The sequence below is a fragment of the Gallinula chloropus genome, assembly GCF_964237585.1.
Source record: "Gallinula chloropus genome assembly, chromosome: 4".
Lineage (NCBI taxonomy): Eukaryota > Metazoa > Chordata > Aves > Gruiformes > Rallidae > Gallinula > Gallinula chloropus.
Window position 1 is genome coordinate 84,211,401 of NC_140088.1, and position 13,215 is coordinate 84,224,615.

The 13,215-nt window shown below is 48.5% G+C and overlaps 1 protein-coding gene across 2 annotated transcripts in view; it reads left to right on the forward strand.

Moving 5' to 3' along the window:
- Positions 1 to 7,124: 7,124 nt before the first annotated feature.
- The window catches only part of GFRA4 (GDNF family receptor alpha 4), a gene marked incomplete at both ends in the record, with an annotated part of 68,798 nt that continues 62,707 nt past the window's right edge, over positions 7,125 to 13,215 (forward strand). For both annotated transcript variants that reach the window (XM_084263924.1, XM_084263925.1), the window contains one exon: positions 7,125 to 7,164. In XM_084263924.1, coding sequence (XP_084120050.1) covers positions 7,125 to 7,164 — 40 coding nt within the window. The remainder of the gene's footprint in view (positions 7,165 to 13,215) is intronic.

The window sequence follows — 13,215 nt, forward strand, 5'->3', positions numbered from 1 at the left end:
GGAAATGCAAAGAAACTAGTGCTGGCATATGAGCTGTTTTCATAGCATCGTGGTTGTTCTCTAGTACCTGGTGCCTCTAACAATTCCATGGGATGAACCGTGGGTCATTCAGCGTGTTGAATATTAAAAGGACTAAGGTGGCATTCAGGACACCTGAATGAGGTTGTTTGCCTTCAAAGATCTTGTGTTACACAAGTCAACTACAGTATAGCTCAATTATAAAACATGGTCACCCTGATTATGCAGCAGGACACAGGCTGCACTTCTTGTCATTAGGGAAAGTTTAGAAATGAACGCGGTATCACCGTGTTATTAGGAAAAGGAGGAGGAAAGGAAAGCATTTCAGCAATAAAAATGTCAATCCATGGTTTATTTCAAAAAAAATACTAAAACAATGAGCTAAAAACAGGAAATCTGGAAAACTCCTTTGATAAATGTCAGTACTTTTAAATTAGGACAAAGGAATTAGAAAAATGGAGGCTTATGTTTAATTCACTTGAAAGCAAATTAAAGGGTTCGGCTTATGGATGAAAGAGAAAATTAGGTTATTTTTTTTTCCCTGAGAGTTACCAAGGCTACTGCAGACCAGAGAAAGCCACAGTTCAGCACACAGCTTGGCAAGCTGCTATTGACAGGGCTGTTTGCACATCTTAAGTGGATTTAGGAGAAGTGGCTCCATCTCAGGAATCGGAAGCTGGACCAGACACTGTGTCACATCCTGGCAGGGAGAACACTCAGTTGGGTCTGTCTAATCCAGTGATTTTTCCCAAAATAGTCCTTCCTCCCCCACACTTTGCAAGGGAGGTGAGAGTATGATGAGCATGAAGCCCCCAGCAGCAGGATGTTTGATTTTTGAGATACTCATGAGCCACTTCGAGCCACCTTCTACACCCTTGGTGTGGTGTCCCCAGCATTTTCACCTGGGCTGAATGGCTGGTCTTAGTCAGGCACCCAGAAATGTTGCCCCTCAGTCTACACGTGTATGTCCATTACCAGTTTATATAGCCATGGGTGAAGCTGGGATGATTTCCAACAGAGAAATGGCTCAACATGTGCCCTGTTTAAGGAAACCTTTACTTTCAGGTTCATGACTTTATAGTCTGTACTGTTTCATCCTGTTTCTGCTTATTCTCGAGGTCTTCTCTGTGATATTCAGCTCCTCCTACATTTCATGGAGGTTTCTCAGCTTTGTTCCATCAACAGACTTCATTACCATTTCATTTCCACCTTGAGGGACAAAATTGTTATTGCAAACCTTAAACAAATCAATGGCAAGACAGACCCAGGAGAAACTCCACTAATGGATGGACTCCCCCATCCAGCACTGTTCAATATAATTTCCCCTTTAGCCACTTCCTTATTTTTTATATGGTTCCCTCATCAAATTCCATCTTCTCCCACTGGAGTAACAAGGTTTCCCCATGGCACTGCATCAGTTTCTCATTTAAAACCCAAAGAAAGGAGCTTTTTCACATGCCTATTATTTTTCCTACAAAAGTATATTTTATTCAAGAAAACACCAGGTTTGCAAACTACAATCTCTTACCCTTTCCTGTTGTCTTCAGTGCCCCCTTCCTGTTGTCTTCAGTGCCCCCCTCCCTTCATATTGTTATAAAACCTAGTGAAGTTTTGAGTAGAAATATGCATCTCTGATGTCTCTTGGTTTACCTCTCTCTATCAGATGTAAATCCTGGTTTTCCTGGTCCCCGGTCAAGAGGCTGCATCTTGTCTTGATAGAGGTTTTTTTATGTCCTTGTCTCCAGATCTGAAGTGATGTGTGCTGGCCCTTGGATATCTGGTGATGGTGAGCAGTCAGTCCTGCTACAGTGCTCTTCAGGGTAGAGCTTCCCTGTAGTTCTTGTTTCTCCAAGTGTTTTCTTTCTCAGTGCCTTTTGCTTTTGCCACCCTGTTGAATGGTTCATCTCAACTGAAAGCAAAGGTAATCTGTCATTTTTTTTTCCCCAAGGGAATTTACCTTCATCATGGGAAAATATATAACTGGATATCAGCCGTAATCTCTTCCCTCATTTCACTGTATAATGTCTGCCCATCTTCTGTGGGGTTTTTTTTCAAAATATCCCATGAATAGACATCACAGAACCACAGAATCACAAGGTTGGAAAAGACCTTTAAGATCATCAAGCCCAACCGTTCCCATCCTATGCTAAACCAAAGACATGAAGAGTACAGGTAGACTGGGGTCACTACACCACTCAGATTCCCTTCTCCCTTTGTCAGCCTTAAAATAATTGCAAACCATGGCAGATTAATCCTGCTGATCCACAATGTCCCTGTGAAGGGCATCAGATGAGGGTCCTACAGGTGTATGTGCATAGGGAGAAGTGTCACCTGAGAACCTGTCCAGTATCCATCCTACTGCAGAGCATCCCATGCTAGCTGACTCAGAAACATTCTCTTGAGTCTGAAGTCAAGATGCCAGCCATCCCTTGGGCTCTGAGTCTCTGCCTTCTTTGGGTGAAGGCTCTGCCTTCTTTGAGTGACCTCCTCATTTTTGTTTATATAGAATGAGGTTTCACCTGCCTTCATCTCTCTTTGATGCCCGTCACTCCCTCCTCCTTCCCTAGGGCTGTCCAACTGGATTTGCCTCCACTGGACTTTCTTCCTGGGCTGGACTGCCAAATATTACTGGTGAAGGAGTGACAGTTCATCCTTTTTGCTCCTGTTTCTGGACATCTGTGGCACAGCAGTTAGTGTATTCCTGTCTTTTTCTGCAGGTTTTTTCTGCTTTCTTCATTTCTCTTCACAAGCAAACTTTTGCTTAAGGCCCATATGATTTGACCCCAAGAGGCAAAATAGGATCCAGTTTGGAAGCTCAGGCTATTGCTAAAGTGAAGAAGGAGTGGGTTTGTGCAGTAATTTGGTTTATACACAGCTAATGTGAAGCTGGATGGGTTTCCAGAGGCTTTGAGCAATTCTAACACAATCCTATCAATCATATCATCATGAGCAGGCTTTTTTGGAGTCACATCAAGGCAGCTTTCAGAGCTGACCTGAAAGCATGTTGCCTCTTTTTTTTTAAGCCTATTTTAGTCCTAATTTTGAGATTTTTTCCAAATGGTCCTAAACATTGAGGTCTAAAAATGCTTGGGGCAGGGAGTACTCTGGTCCTTCCCAGTTCTGGAGATCAAGATAGTCAGTACATGGAGCTTCTATGCCACCTTGTCCTGCCTGGTGCATCCCAGCAGCAGGTTTCACAGATGTTCACATTTCCCACCCCACTGTAACAGACAGCTTCTTCCTCAGCCTAACCCTCCCCGTGTCTCCTGGGAAGTGGTTTGTCTTACCTGCTCTGTGTGTCATGGACCAAGAATCTACTGCCCTTTCCATGAGAGATGTTTCGAAGCAGGAGATATTTGTAGATGGGTTCTGTTCTGGGATGGATGGATGGATGGATGGATGGATGGATGGATGGATGGATGGATGGATGGATGGATGGATGGATGGATGTTTTAGAATGGTCCTGGCTGTTTTTCAGATTTCCCAATTTGCATGAATCCCTTAATCACTCAGTCATCACCATCCATAAAAAGAGACAGCTACGGTTCTCTTCCCTTGTTTCTATGACTATTTTTAGATTAGGAGACCATCTATTGCCACAGAAGCATGCTAGGGTCCTCCACAGCAATCTTACCCAAGGAAGACAGACCAAAGCTGTGTTCCAGTTTCCATTGTAACTGGTTTCACTTTCACAGTTTCTCATAATCAGCATATTTTTTGTGCCATCCCTGCCCAGTGATTTCTCCATGGACATATCCAAACAATTCTTTCTTTCATTGCCTTTGCTAAATGTGTTGTCTGGAGCTCTGGGGAGCAGCTTTTTGGGACAGGTCTTCTGTGAGCAACAATGGAATATCTTTACACCTGACTGATCAATATGGTGATTCCTTTGTAAGGTGATGTAGCAGGTAATTTCAGGAGGGGTGTGTGCATGTGCATGGAAGGAGTGATTTTTACTTAACTCTCTTCATTTCAGCATCCACACGGTGATTAGGAGAAAGCCTAAATCTGATAAATAAGGCAGCAAAGAACAATGGTCCCTCTCTCTTCACAGTATTTGCAGCATGCCTCCTCTGAGAGGCTTTTCCCAGTGCCTAGTTCCCCCCCTCCCATGAAAGCATTTACAAAAAAGGCAGGAAATGCTGTCCCATCCGGAGGAATGTGGGGGGGTATCTATGTCTGGACTTTCCTCATCCTTGAAACACCCTGCTATTTTTTTTTTCTTCCTTCAAACTAAGGAAAAAAATGTTATTTTCATTGTACCAATTCCTTGACAGCTTCCCCCAAAGAGAGGGGGAGGTTGTAACTTGTCCTTACCCAAAACAGGACAACAAAGCTGCCTTTGCATTGGGTCTTCCAGCTCCAGCTCTGCAGATGAAGGAGGCTGATTCAGCTTCCTTGATTTGACCAACAGGAAAGTTTTCTTGCAGCTCAGACCTCAACAAGGTGACAAGACACCCTGCCAAGGGAAACAAGTCCCAGCTCTCAGCATCCTTGTGTGAGGTGAGATGCTGAAGCGAAACCATCCCATCTTTTAATTCAGAGGGTGATGGGTCACCTCTTTTGGTCCAAGCACATCAGAATATCTCATTCCTGAAGGGAGTGCAGACTTTTTCCAAGGAAAATATTTTTTCATTTGTTAAAAACCTACCAAACCCCACATATGTTCCTGTGACTTTTTTTTTTCCTGGGCAAAGAGCTGCTTCAAAAATAGAACACTAAAAAAGAACCCGCAAAATAATTAAAAATAATAATAAGCAGAAAAATCCAATCATTTCCCCAGTTTCCCAGCTAGATGTTTCAATTGCATCTCATTGCAATTTCATTTTGAAATTTGCTTAAACATAATCATTCTCTTCTTTAAGAAGAAAAAAAAAAAGCAGCTCAAGAGTAATGCTTTTTTCCTCTGAATGAGGGGTTATTAACACTTTCTTTTTCCCCACTGAGCAGCTCAGCAAATACTCATTTCGGATGTGAAATACAGTTATTAAAGACATTCATTTATTTACAACTTTTCAATTCTGACAGAGGACTAGAAAACTCACAAAATGAACAGCTCCAGGCTGGGACAAAGTAGAAACTTTCACAAGGAGAAGGTGGCCAGGGCTCACATTTCCCTTTTGATTTGCCAAGAGGGGAAAAAAGTTTTAAAAAAAAAAAAAAGGAAAGGAAGTATTTTCTTGACTTCATTGTGGTTTATATCTAACACCTTCAAATGGCTGTATGAATTATTTCCCTCCTCTGTTTTGCTCATGAAAAATAAAAATGTGCAATTCTTCTGGTGTTGTAGGAGAACTTGCTGGAGGATTAATGAGGTGATGCCACAAGGAAGCACAAGTTAAGAACCCTGAACAGCTCCAGAGGAAAAAAAACAAACCCTTCCCAAAGTGTTTAAATACCTGTTTAACTAAAACACCTGACCCAGCAGTCGAGAAAAGCTCTTGCTGCAAATGTTCAAAAGCACTGCCTGAGCTTTCACCGTGGGAAAAGTGGCCCAGTGCTTCTCTGAATCATCAGAGGAGCCTATGTGTTAAAAAAGAGAGACAGGGGAGGAGGGGAGGAAGGTCAAAAGAGGAGAAGGAGAGGAGAAAGTGGAGATGGAGAGGAGAAAGAGAGGAGATGGAGAGAAGAAAAAGAAATGGAGAGAAGAAAAAGAGAAAGGAGAAGTAGAGGGGAAAAAAGAAGCAAAGAAGAGAAGAAAAAGAAAACTTCGGAAGGACAAGCCTGCATTAGTCAGAGGAAGAGAGGTGGCTGTGTTTACAGGGTACTGACTTAGGAATGAGGCTTCTTACTCTGTAGGTCAGTTAATTATTGGGTCAACCTGAAGACATCACTTCACATTTTGTGTCTCAGCTTCTCCATGCATGAAATGGAGGTAGTGGAAAACGATGCTCACTCATCATCATAAAGATTAAGGAGCCAGGCACTTCTGCTTGGCTTCCTAAAAGAGGGTCACCTGCTGGGACGTGGGGATTAAAAGCAGGGGTGGGAGCAGCACCAGGGGACAGTGGTGAGGGACCTCTTTCAGGGACTGGATGGGCTCAGTGCACCGTAGGGCAGGAGGTGTGGGGACGTGGGTGGAGGTTTATAGAAGCCCATAACGGAATTGCAGAGGTGTTTTTTCGAGGTGTCTTTTGGTTGTGTTGCAGGCGATTAATGGAAGGTGTCATGGCTGAAAGGAGTGGCAGGATGCAGCCCAAAAGACTTCAGGACTGTGTCTCTGCTAAGGAACAGTCCCGAGCAGCACACAAGTCTCAAAGGGATGGGGATGCTGCTGTCCTGAGCGAGAACCCTGTCTGAGGCTGCAAAGGGATGGGGGGTTGGAGGGGTGGAGTGGTGGTGATGGTGGTGCGGGATGCAGGGACCCCGGGGGAAGAAAGAAGACATCGTAGGGTGGCTGAAAGGGCACATGCCCCGGCGTGCTTGGGGCTGGCGCAAGGCACAGATCCACAAGCCGCTCCGGTTTGGGGGAAGACACAAACACACACACAACCCCCACACGCCCCTTCCTTCCCCCCCGGGGACAGGGATGCGGGGCCGGGGAGGCGGGGAGGAGCGGGGCCGGGCCGCCAAGCCCCTCCCCGCGGGGCCGCGGCCGCGGAGAGGCGGGGGCGACGGCGGAGGCAGCCCGGGGAAGGCGGCGAGGGCTGCCCCGCCGCTCGGGCACGGCGGAGCCTGCGCCCCGCGGACAGAAGTTTGCTGCCGAAAGAGGCGGCGGGAGGAGGGGGGAAAGGGGAAGAAAAAATAATTAAAAACCAAATCATAATTGAGAATAAAACAATTAAAACCCCCCCGAGGAAGCGCCCCCCCTCCGCGGCTGCCCCGGAGGGATGCGGCGGAGAGCGGCCGGCGGGAGCCCGCGCTGCCCGGCCCGGCTGCGGGCATGACCCGGGGCCGGAGCGGGGCTGAGCCGGCAGCGGTGTGAGCGCTCGCCCCGGGGGGGCCGGGCCGGGGCGGCGGGGACGCCTCCCGCCCTGCCCAGCCTCCGCGCATCCTCCGGCACCGCCTGCGCGGGCCGTGCCGAGCCGTGCCGTGCCGAGCCGTGCCGGGCCGGTCGGTCCGAGCCGTGCCGAGTCGGTGTGATCCGAGCCGTGCCGAGCGGTAGGATGAGGGGCATCCTCTACTTCTGCACGTTGATCCTCCTGGGTGAGTAGCGCGGCGGCACGAGGGGAGAAGGGAGGGGGACAACTTTTAGCTGGGGGTTGCTCGCGGGTTTGCATTTCGGCCACAGCCGGGCACGGGAGGTCTCCCCCTCCCCAGCACCCCAGGAGCAATGGCAAGTCCTGGGGTAGCATCACCCAGCTTTCTGTTTTCTCGTTTGCTCTGGGATCTTTCCTTACTGTCACTCCGGATAGTCCTGCTCGCCGCGGAAATGGTTCATTTGCCCGGGGAATTAAGGCACTTCTTTACCGGGAAAGAGGAGCTTGGAGGGATGTGTTGGGGGAAGAGGCAGATTTCGCACGGCGCCGGGAGCCCCACGGTGATGGTGAAGCTGGAATATGCCGGGGTTTTGGGGCCAGTGGGAGCGGGCTGCTGCCCCGGCTCCGCCGCTGTGCTGTGCAGCACCGTGTCCTAAGCGCCGACCTGACCCGAGCGTGTGTGTGTGTTTGTGTGTCTGTGTGTCTGTCTTCGGGGGTTGCCGCTGCAGATTTCCTCGCACCCCCAAAACTGGGCTGTCCCTGGGTTTTGGGGGGTTTTTTTGGTTGCTTTTGCGCTGGCGCTGGTACCGGGGAAGGGAAGGGAAGGGAGAAGGGAGGCTAAAGACCCCAAACGTCTCCACTATCCCTCTGTGAGCTCTAAAGGCAGCCCTCGTCCGCTGTTGTGGTTGGGAGATGCTGTCTCCCGTGGGATGCCTCCGTATCCGCGGGGATGTTGTCTGCAGCACCCATACTTCGAGCATCCCGCTCACATCCCGCTCACATCCCGCTCACATCCCGCCTCTCCCCAGCTCGGAGCGGACGGTTCTGCGTTCGATGCCTGGTGCTCCCCGCGTCCCTGGAAAGAGCCGGGCAGGAAGGGGCTGCAGCCCGGGGGCTGGCAGCACCAGGCAGCTGCCAGTCGCGGCTGGGAGCCGCCTTTGCCTGGCTGCAACCCTGACAGCTCCCTTTAGGGCATCTCCCCACCCCCCTTCCTTGAGATAGCAAAGCCAAGAACGAGTCCGTGCTTAAATACACCAGGAAAGGCTATGGGGAGACAGGGGGTAGGATGCTCCGGTCCTCTTTGGGTGGCCAGTGGGGGAGGAAAAGGTCTCGGGATGTGTGGAAGTGGCTGGGACATCCCGGGCCGGCGCTGCCTCCTCCGCACCCCGAGCATCCCCGCTGTCAGCCCACCTCCCGGGGAAGATCCCAGTGGGCTTGTCCCTCGATGGGGAAAGCTTTGTCAGAGCTCCAGGTAACTCCTTTTACCGGCTCTCCCTGTCACTAGATGTCAGCAGCAGCAACTCTTGTAAGTCCCAAAGGCGGGGGAGGAGGTTTCGACCCCCCCGCACCCTCCCCCCATCCTTCCCCCCCCCCCCCCCACCACCGGGAGGAGCCGTCTCCAGCTAGGGAGTGCTTTACACCGGGTGTTTGGAGGAGCAGCAGGACCTGGACATACCGCAGGTTGGGAAGTCTCTTGCCTCGTAGGGGCTGTAGCTGTGCCCGGGGCTGAGGAAGGCTCTCAGCATCCTTCAGAGCTGTGTTGTTTCTTCCAGCAAGGCTCCCAAGGCCTCTGGGTGGGAGTCTGGGTCACTGCAGGATCCATTTTCCAAGTGGTTCAGATTGACTGCCTCACTGATTGACTGCCTGATTGACTGACTGGTGGACTGATTGATTTTTCTCTGAAGAAAGTGGACCTAATGAAAAGAGCAAATGGCCAGCTCTCCATTGTCAGCAATGGGAATAATGGGCAGGTTTTAAAGGGTGCGCTCATCACCTTCAGTCCAAGCCAGAGCAAAGACATCTGCTAGTGTTCCCCTTTTGGCCACCTGAGCTTGGGGTCTCCAGAAGGACCCTTCCATCTCTGAACTGGCATTTGACCCCTGCATGCTCAGCACTATCCCAGCAGATGCCATCCAATGCCCTCAGCCTGCTCTCCAGATATTTTCTAGATGTTTGTATTATGGATGGATGAGGGCTGCTTATTTAACCATGACCAAGGAGATCTCCTACAGGGAATGGGGGTGCTGGGGTGCCAGACTGGAGATGGCAGCCTCTGCAACTGCCTTTGCATGGCAATCCCCAGCTTCATCCACGCTGGCTGCACACAGTGTGAGCTGCAGTGTGAGAGCTTTGCTTTTTGTTGTGCTCCCCTCTGTAATTTTTTGAATGATCCCAGGTCAGGGAGAGGCAGGGCTTGGAGAAATCAGGGCTCTCCAAGGTGGGACTAGGTAACATCACCATCACCCAGCCTGGATGGAGAGCTCCTGCTGCTGCTTCATGCCCAGCTCCCCGGTAGCACAGGCATGCAGGGTGACCTAGACCAGGCCACTTAGACTGTTGAACACCATTTTTATTCTCCTCAACCACTTTTTAGACACATCAGTTCCCTGATCCATCTCACCAGCAGCCACATGAATGTCACTGCCAGTGGCAAGGGCAGAATGGGACCACACAGCTGGGGACAGAGATGTGGCTTTGGGGAAGTTCATTGCTACCACAGTGTCTCCTGACATTTGCTTGCATGTGTGGTATTGGCTAGAAATCCCACACAGAGGACACTGGTGAGGCATTCAGGAAGACTTTGTGGAAAAGAGCACTGGCTCCAGAAAGCACTGACATAATTAAGTGTAAAGAATATGATTCATTTTACAAAGACACTGGGTTACACCTGTAACCAGCCCCCAAACCATTGCCCATCCCTCATACAGCTTTCGGAGGACACATCAGTCCCTGCACTAACAAAACAGTCATTAAAGATTAAGAATGAAAATTTGGGGTTAGAGTTTGAAGCAGTATCTTGCTGTGAAGTCCCTATGGGACTAAGAGTGATTTCTGGACCATCACAACAGAGGGGAGGATCCTGAAGCGGCACTGGGGCTGTCTCCTGCCGACAACTGCTGAGTCTACCTGGCAAGTTTTACTGCGCTCAGTCGTTAGCATCATTTCTGGCATCTGTTTCCCACAGGCTCTTCACAGATGCAATCAAACACAAGACATCGTCTGGCAGATTTTCACCTGGTTTGAGAACTCAGGTCCCAGGGGGGAAGAGCAAAAAAAGAAAAAAAAATCTCTTGAAAAATGCATCTGTGTGTATGAGAGAGGGGAACGCTCCTTAAATTAGTGCCTTTGTCATTTCTGACAGCAGCAATCCGTTATTTGCATCAATAAGAATGTGATATTTATGTCTCTCCCTATTGGAGAGGACAAATAAAACTTCTCCCTCAACAGGCTGTCCTCAAACGCTGGGTGAATTCCACGGCAAGGACCTCACCACACCCAGAAAATACTTTTTTCCAGAGAGTTGGAGCCTTAAATAGTAATTACTGCTCAGTAAAAATTAGTACTAGTGAAGTCTAATCATTAGTATGAATTACTGTGTTTTATTTTGCTTTGGAGACAGAAATTTCTTCTCTGCTCTCCTGGCAATTTTCAAGGAAGAATTCTATTGTGCCTGAAATTCCCTTTGTCGTTTTCACACAAGACTTGTTCATTTTTATAACTTTCCACTTGGCCATTTTTAAACCAGGCTTTTAATGTTTGCCACCTTTCAATAAAATTACTCTGCTACCAAGATATCCGTGATTTCTTTTTTCCCTCCTGTGGATTTTATATTCCTTTTGCTTCCTTCATAAAAAACCCAAACCAAACCTCTTTCTTCTCAACCCAGAAGTGGAAGAGGACAGATTCAAAGGAAGTTCTCCTGCTAAAACAAATTTTTAGAAGGACTCATTTCACTGTAAAATAAGGAAAGGACAAAAGTATGAAAAGCTTGTTCCTGTCAATCTTCAGTTCAGTACAGTTCCCTTGTTTTAAGTGCATCTGTCAAAATCCCTTCTGGTAACACCTCCTGGCAGTGGACTCCAAGCCTGGATGGACTGAGGGTGGGAGCTGTGCAGTAGTGTGTGTGGGAGTAGGGCTGGGAGGGCATTTCCACCACAAAATGTAGACTGCCTTTATGTCTTTTGGCCATCACAGCTTTAAAGAGTCAAATATGGTAGACAAGGTGCTTTCAGGAGATGGTTTAGTGGTGTAGGGCAAACAGTTGGACTTGATGATCTTGAAGGTCTTGTCCAAACTTGATGTTTCTATGATTCTGTGAACTCCTCCAGGATTTGTGTCTAATAACAAGTGATGCCCCAGCTGGCTGCTGCTCAGCTGCAGTGAGTTTGAGAGGTGATAAGAAAGGTTGTTATCTTCATGATTAGTTCCAAGCATCTCCCTGCATCTTACAGGAACTGAGCTGGTAAGGAACCCTACCACAGCTGTATGTCTGGCTTGGGGTTCCTTTGATCACCCATCAGGTGTGTCCTCAGAGCCTAGTCATCTCCTGCACTCTCTGGTCCACCTGGCCTGAGCTGCTGGGGATACTGGGATTTACCTGCCAGCAGCAGGTGGCTTGAAGGGATGAATGACCCCAGAGATGGAGACTGAATAAATCCCTTGGCCACTGCTTGACTGTCCTAATGGGGAAAAAAGTGTTTCCCTGTATCCTGTTGGGTTAGATATATATTGCCTAGCTCAAAACTGCCTTCCCCATCTCCTGGTACTCCCGAGTCTCCTCTCTTTTCACCTTCCTTCATGCAAATCCCTCTTCTTCCTCCACAGCCAGCTCCTCGGTGCACATGTTTCTCTTTCTGTCCAAAGCCATCTGGGAAGCAGTTTGCATGAAAGATGCATTAAAAATAGTTGTGCTGTGGTTTTGATTTATTGAATCCAACTGGAAAATCCTGTCTGTGATACCTGCTCTTGCTGAGAGCTTTGACAGAGTTATTAGCAGCGCTCCCCAAGCTACTGCTGTCATATGGGCTGGGGGGGTCATTTCAACACACATGTGCCAGCAGCTGGTTTCAAGTTCATGGGTCCAGTTTATTGAAGAGAAAGGAATGGGGCAGGTTCTCTGGTGCTTCTTCCAAGAGTAGGATCAAATTGCTTATCTTTCATACATCTCCAGGCTAAGCCATCTATTTTTTGGCCCTTGAGGGATGGCAGCCCCCTTTTGGGATGGGATTTTAAACAGGTCCAGATGCTAAAAAGGGCTGAGAGTGAAGACCTGAGACACTGCTGAGTTTTGCTTTCCCTGTCTCTTCCTGTTACTTCTACAAAGGAGAAAAAGCCCAAGCACATAATTCAAGTCTGGACTTGAAGTTAATGTTTCTGTCCGGGCTGCAGGTCTGTGAGTGGTCTGTGATGCAGACTGCCTAGCAGGAGGCATCACACATATGGCGCTTCAAAACTTCTCTGCATTCTGCTAAAGGCTGCAAAACCCACCAGGAGATGAGATGCACTTGGCTCTTCGGACAGGCAGCAGTGGGGGAGTCCTTGGGAGTCCCTGTCTGTGAGGTCTGAGGTCTCTGGAGGCTCAGAGCTGAACTGGACTCAGCAAATTCTCAAGACAGGTCTTGGGAGAGCTCCAGGGTGACTCCAGAGAGGGTGAGTTGACCACAACCTCTGCAAAGTGATCAGACTTCACTTCCAGCTTTGCATCAGACGAGGCTGCCTGATGCCTCTGCAGCAACCACTTGGGAAATCCCATCATCCTTGATTAATCAGAGTGAAGGAAACACAGGGCAGCTACAGCCTCATGGGAAGGGAGCCTTCACTTGGATGATGGCTGTGAATTTTTTGGAGCAAACCTGGTGTCTGGGCCACCACTTGTACAGGGTTCATGTGGTCCTCTCCGTGAGAGTTTTAGATAAACACTCAAATCAATCGTAAAGGGTTTTGAATTTCTCAATTAATCTTCTTTTACTGTGACAGCCTTTATTGAATGCTTTGCTCTGGGTTTGTTTTTTTTTTTTTCTGCCTGCTGCCCATATTGGAACCTCCATAAGTATCAGCTCCACCATGATTATAACTTGCTTATTCTTTCTGACCATCTGCATCACTCCTAATTAGTGCCCAGGACCTGCAGACTGGCTCCCAAAGTGATGCCCTAGATGCAATCATTTGACTTGCATCCAACCTGGCCTCTTCTTCAGGCTTGCCCTGGGGAGGAAAGCAGGGAGGAAACTTCTCAGAGCTACCTGCCTTTGTGACTTTGGATAAACAAGTCTTAATG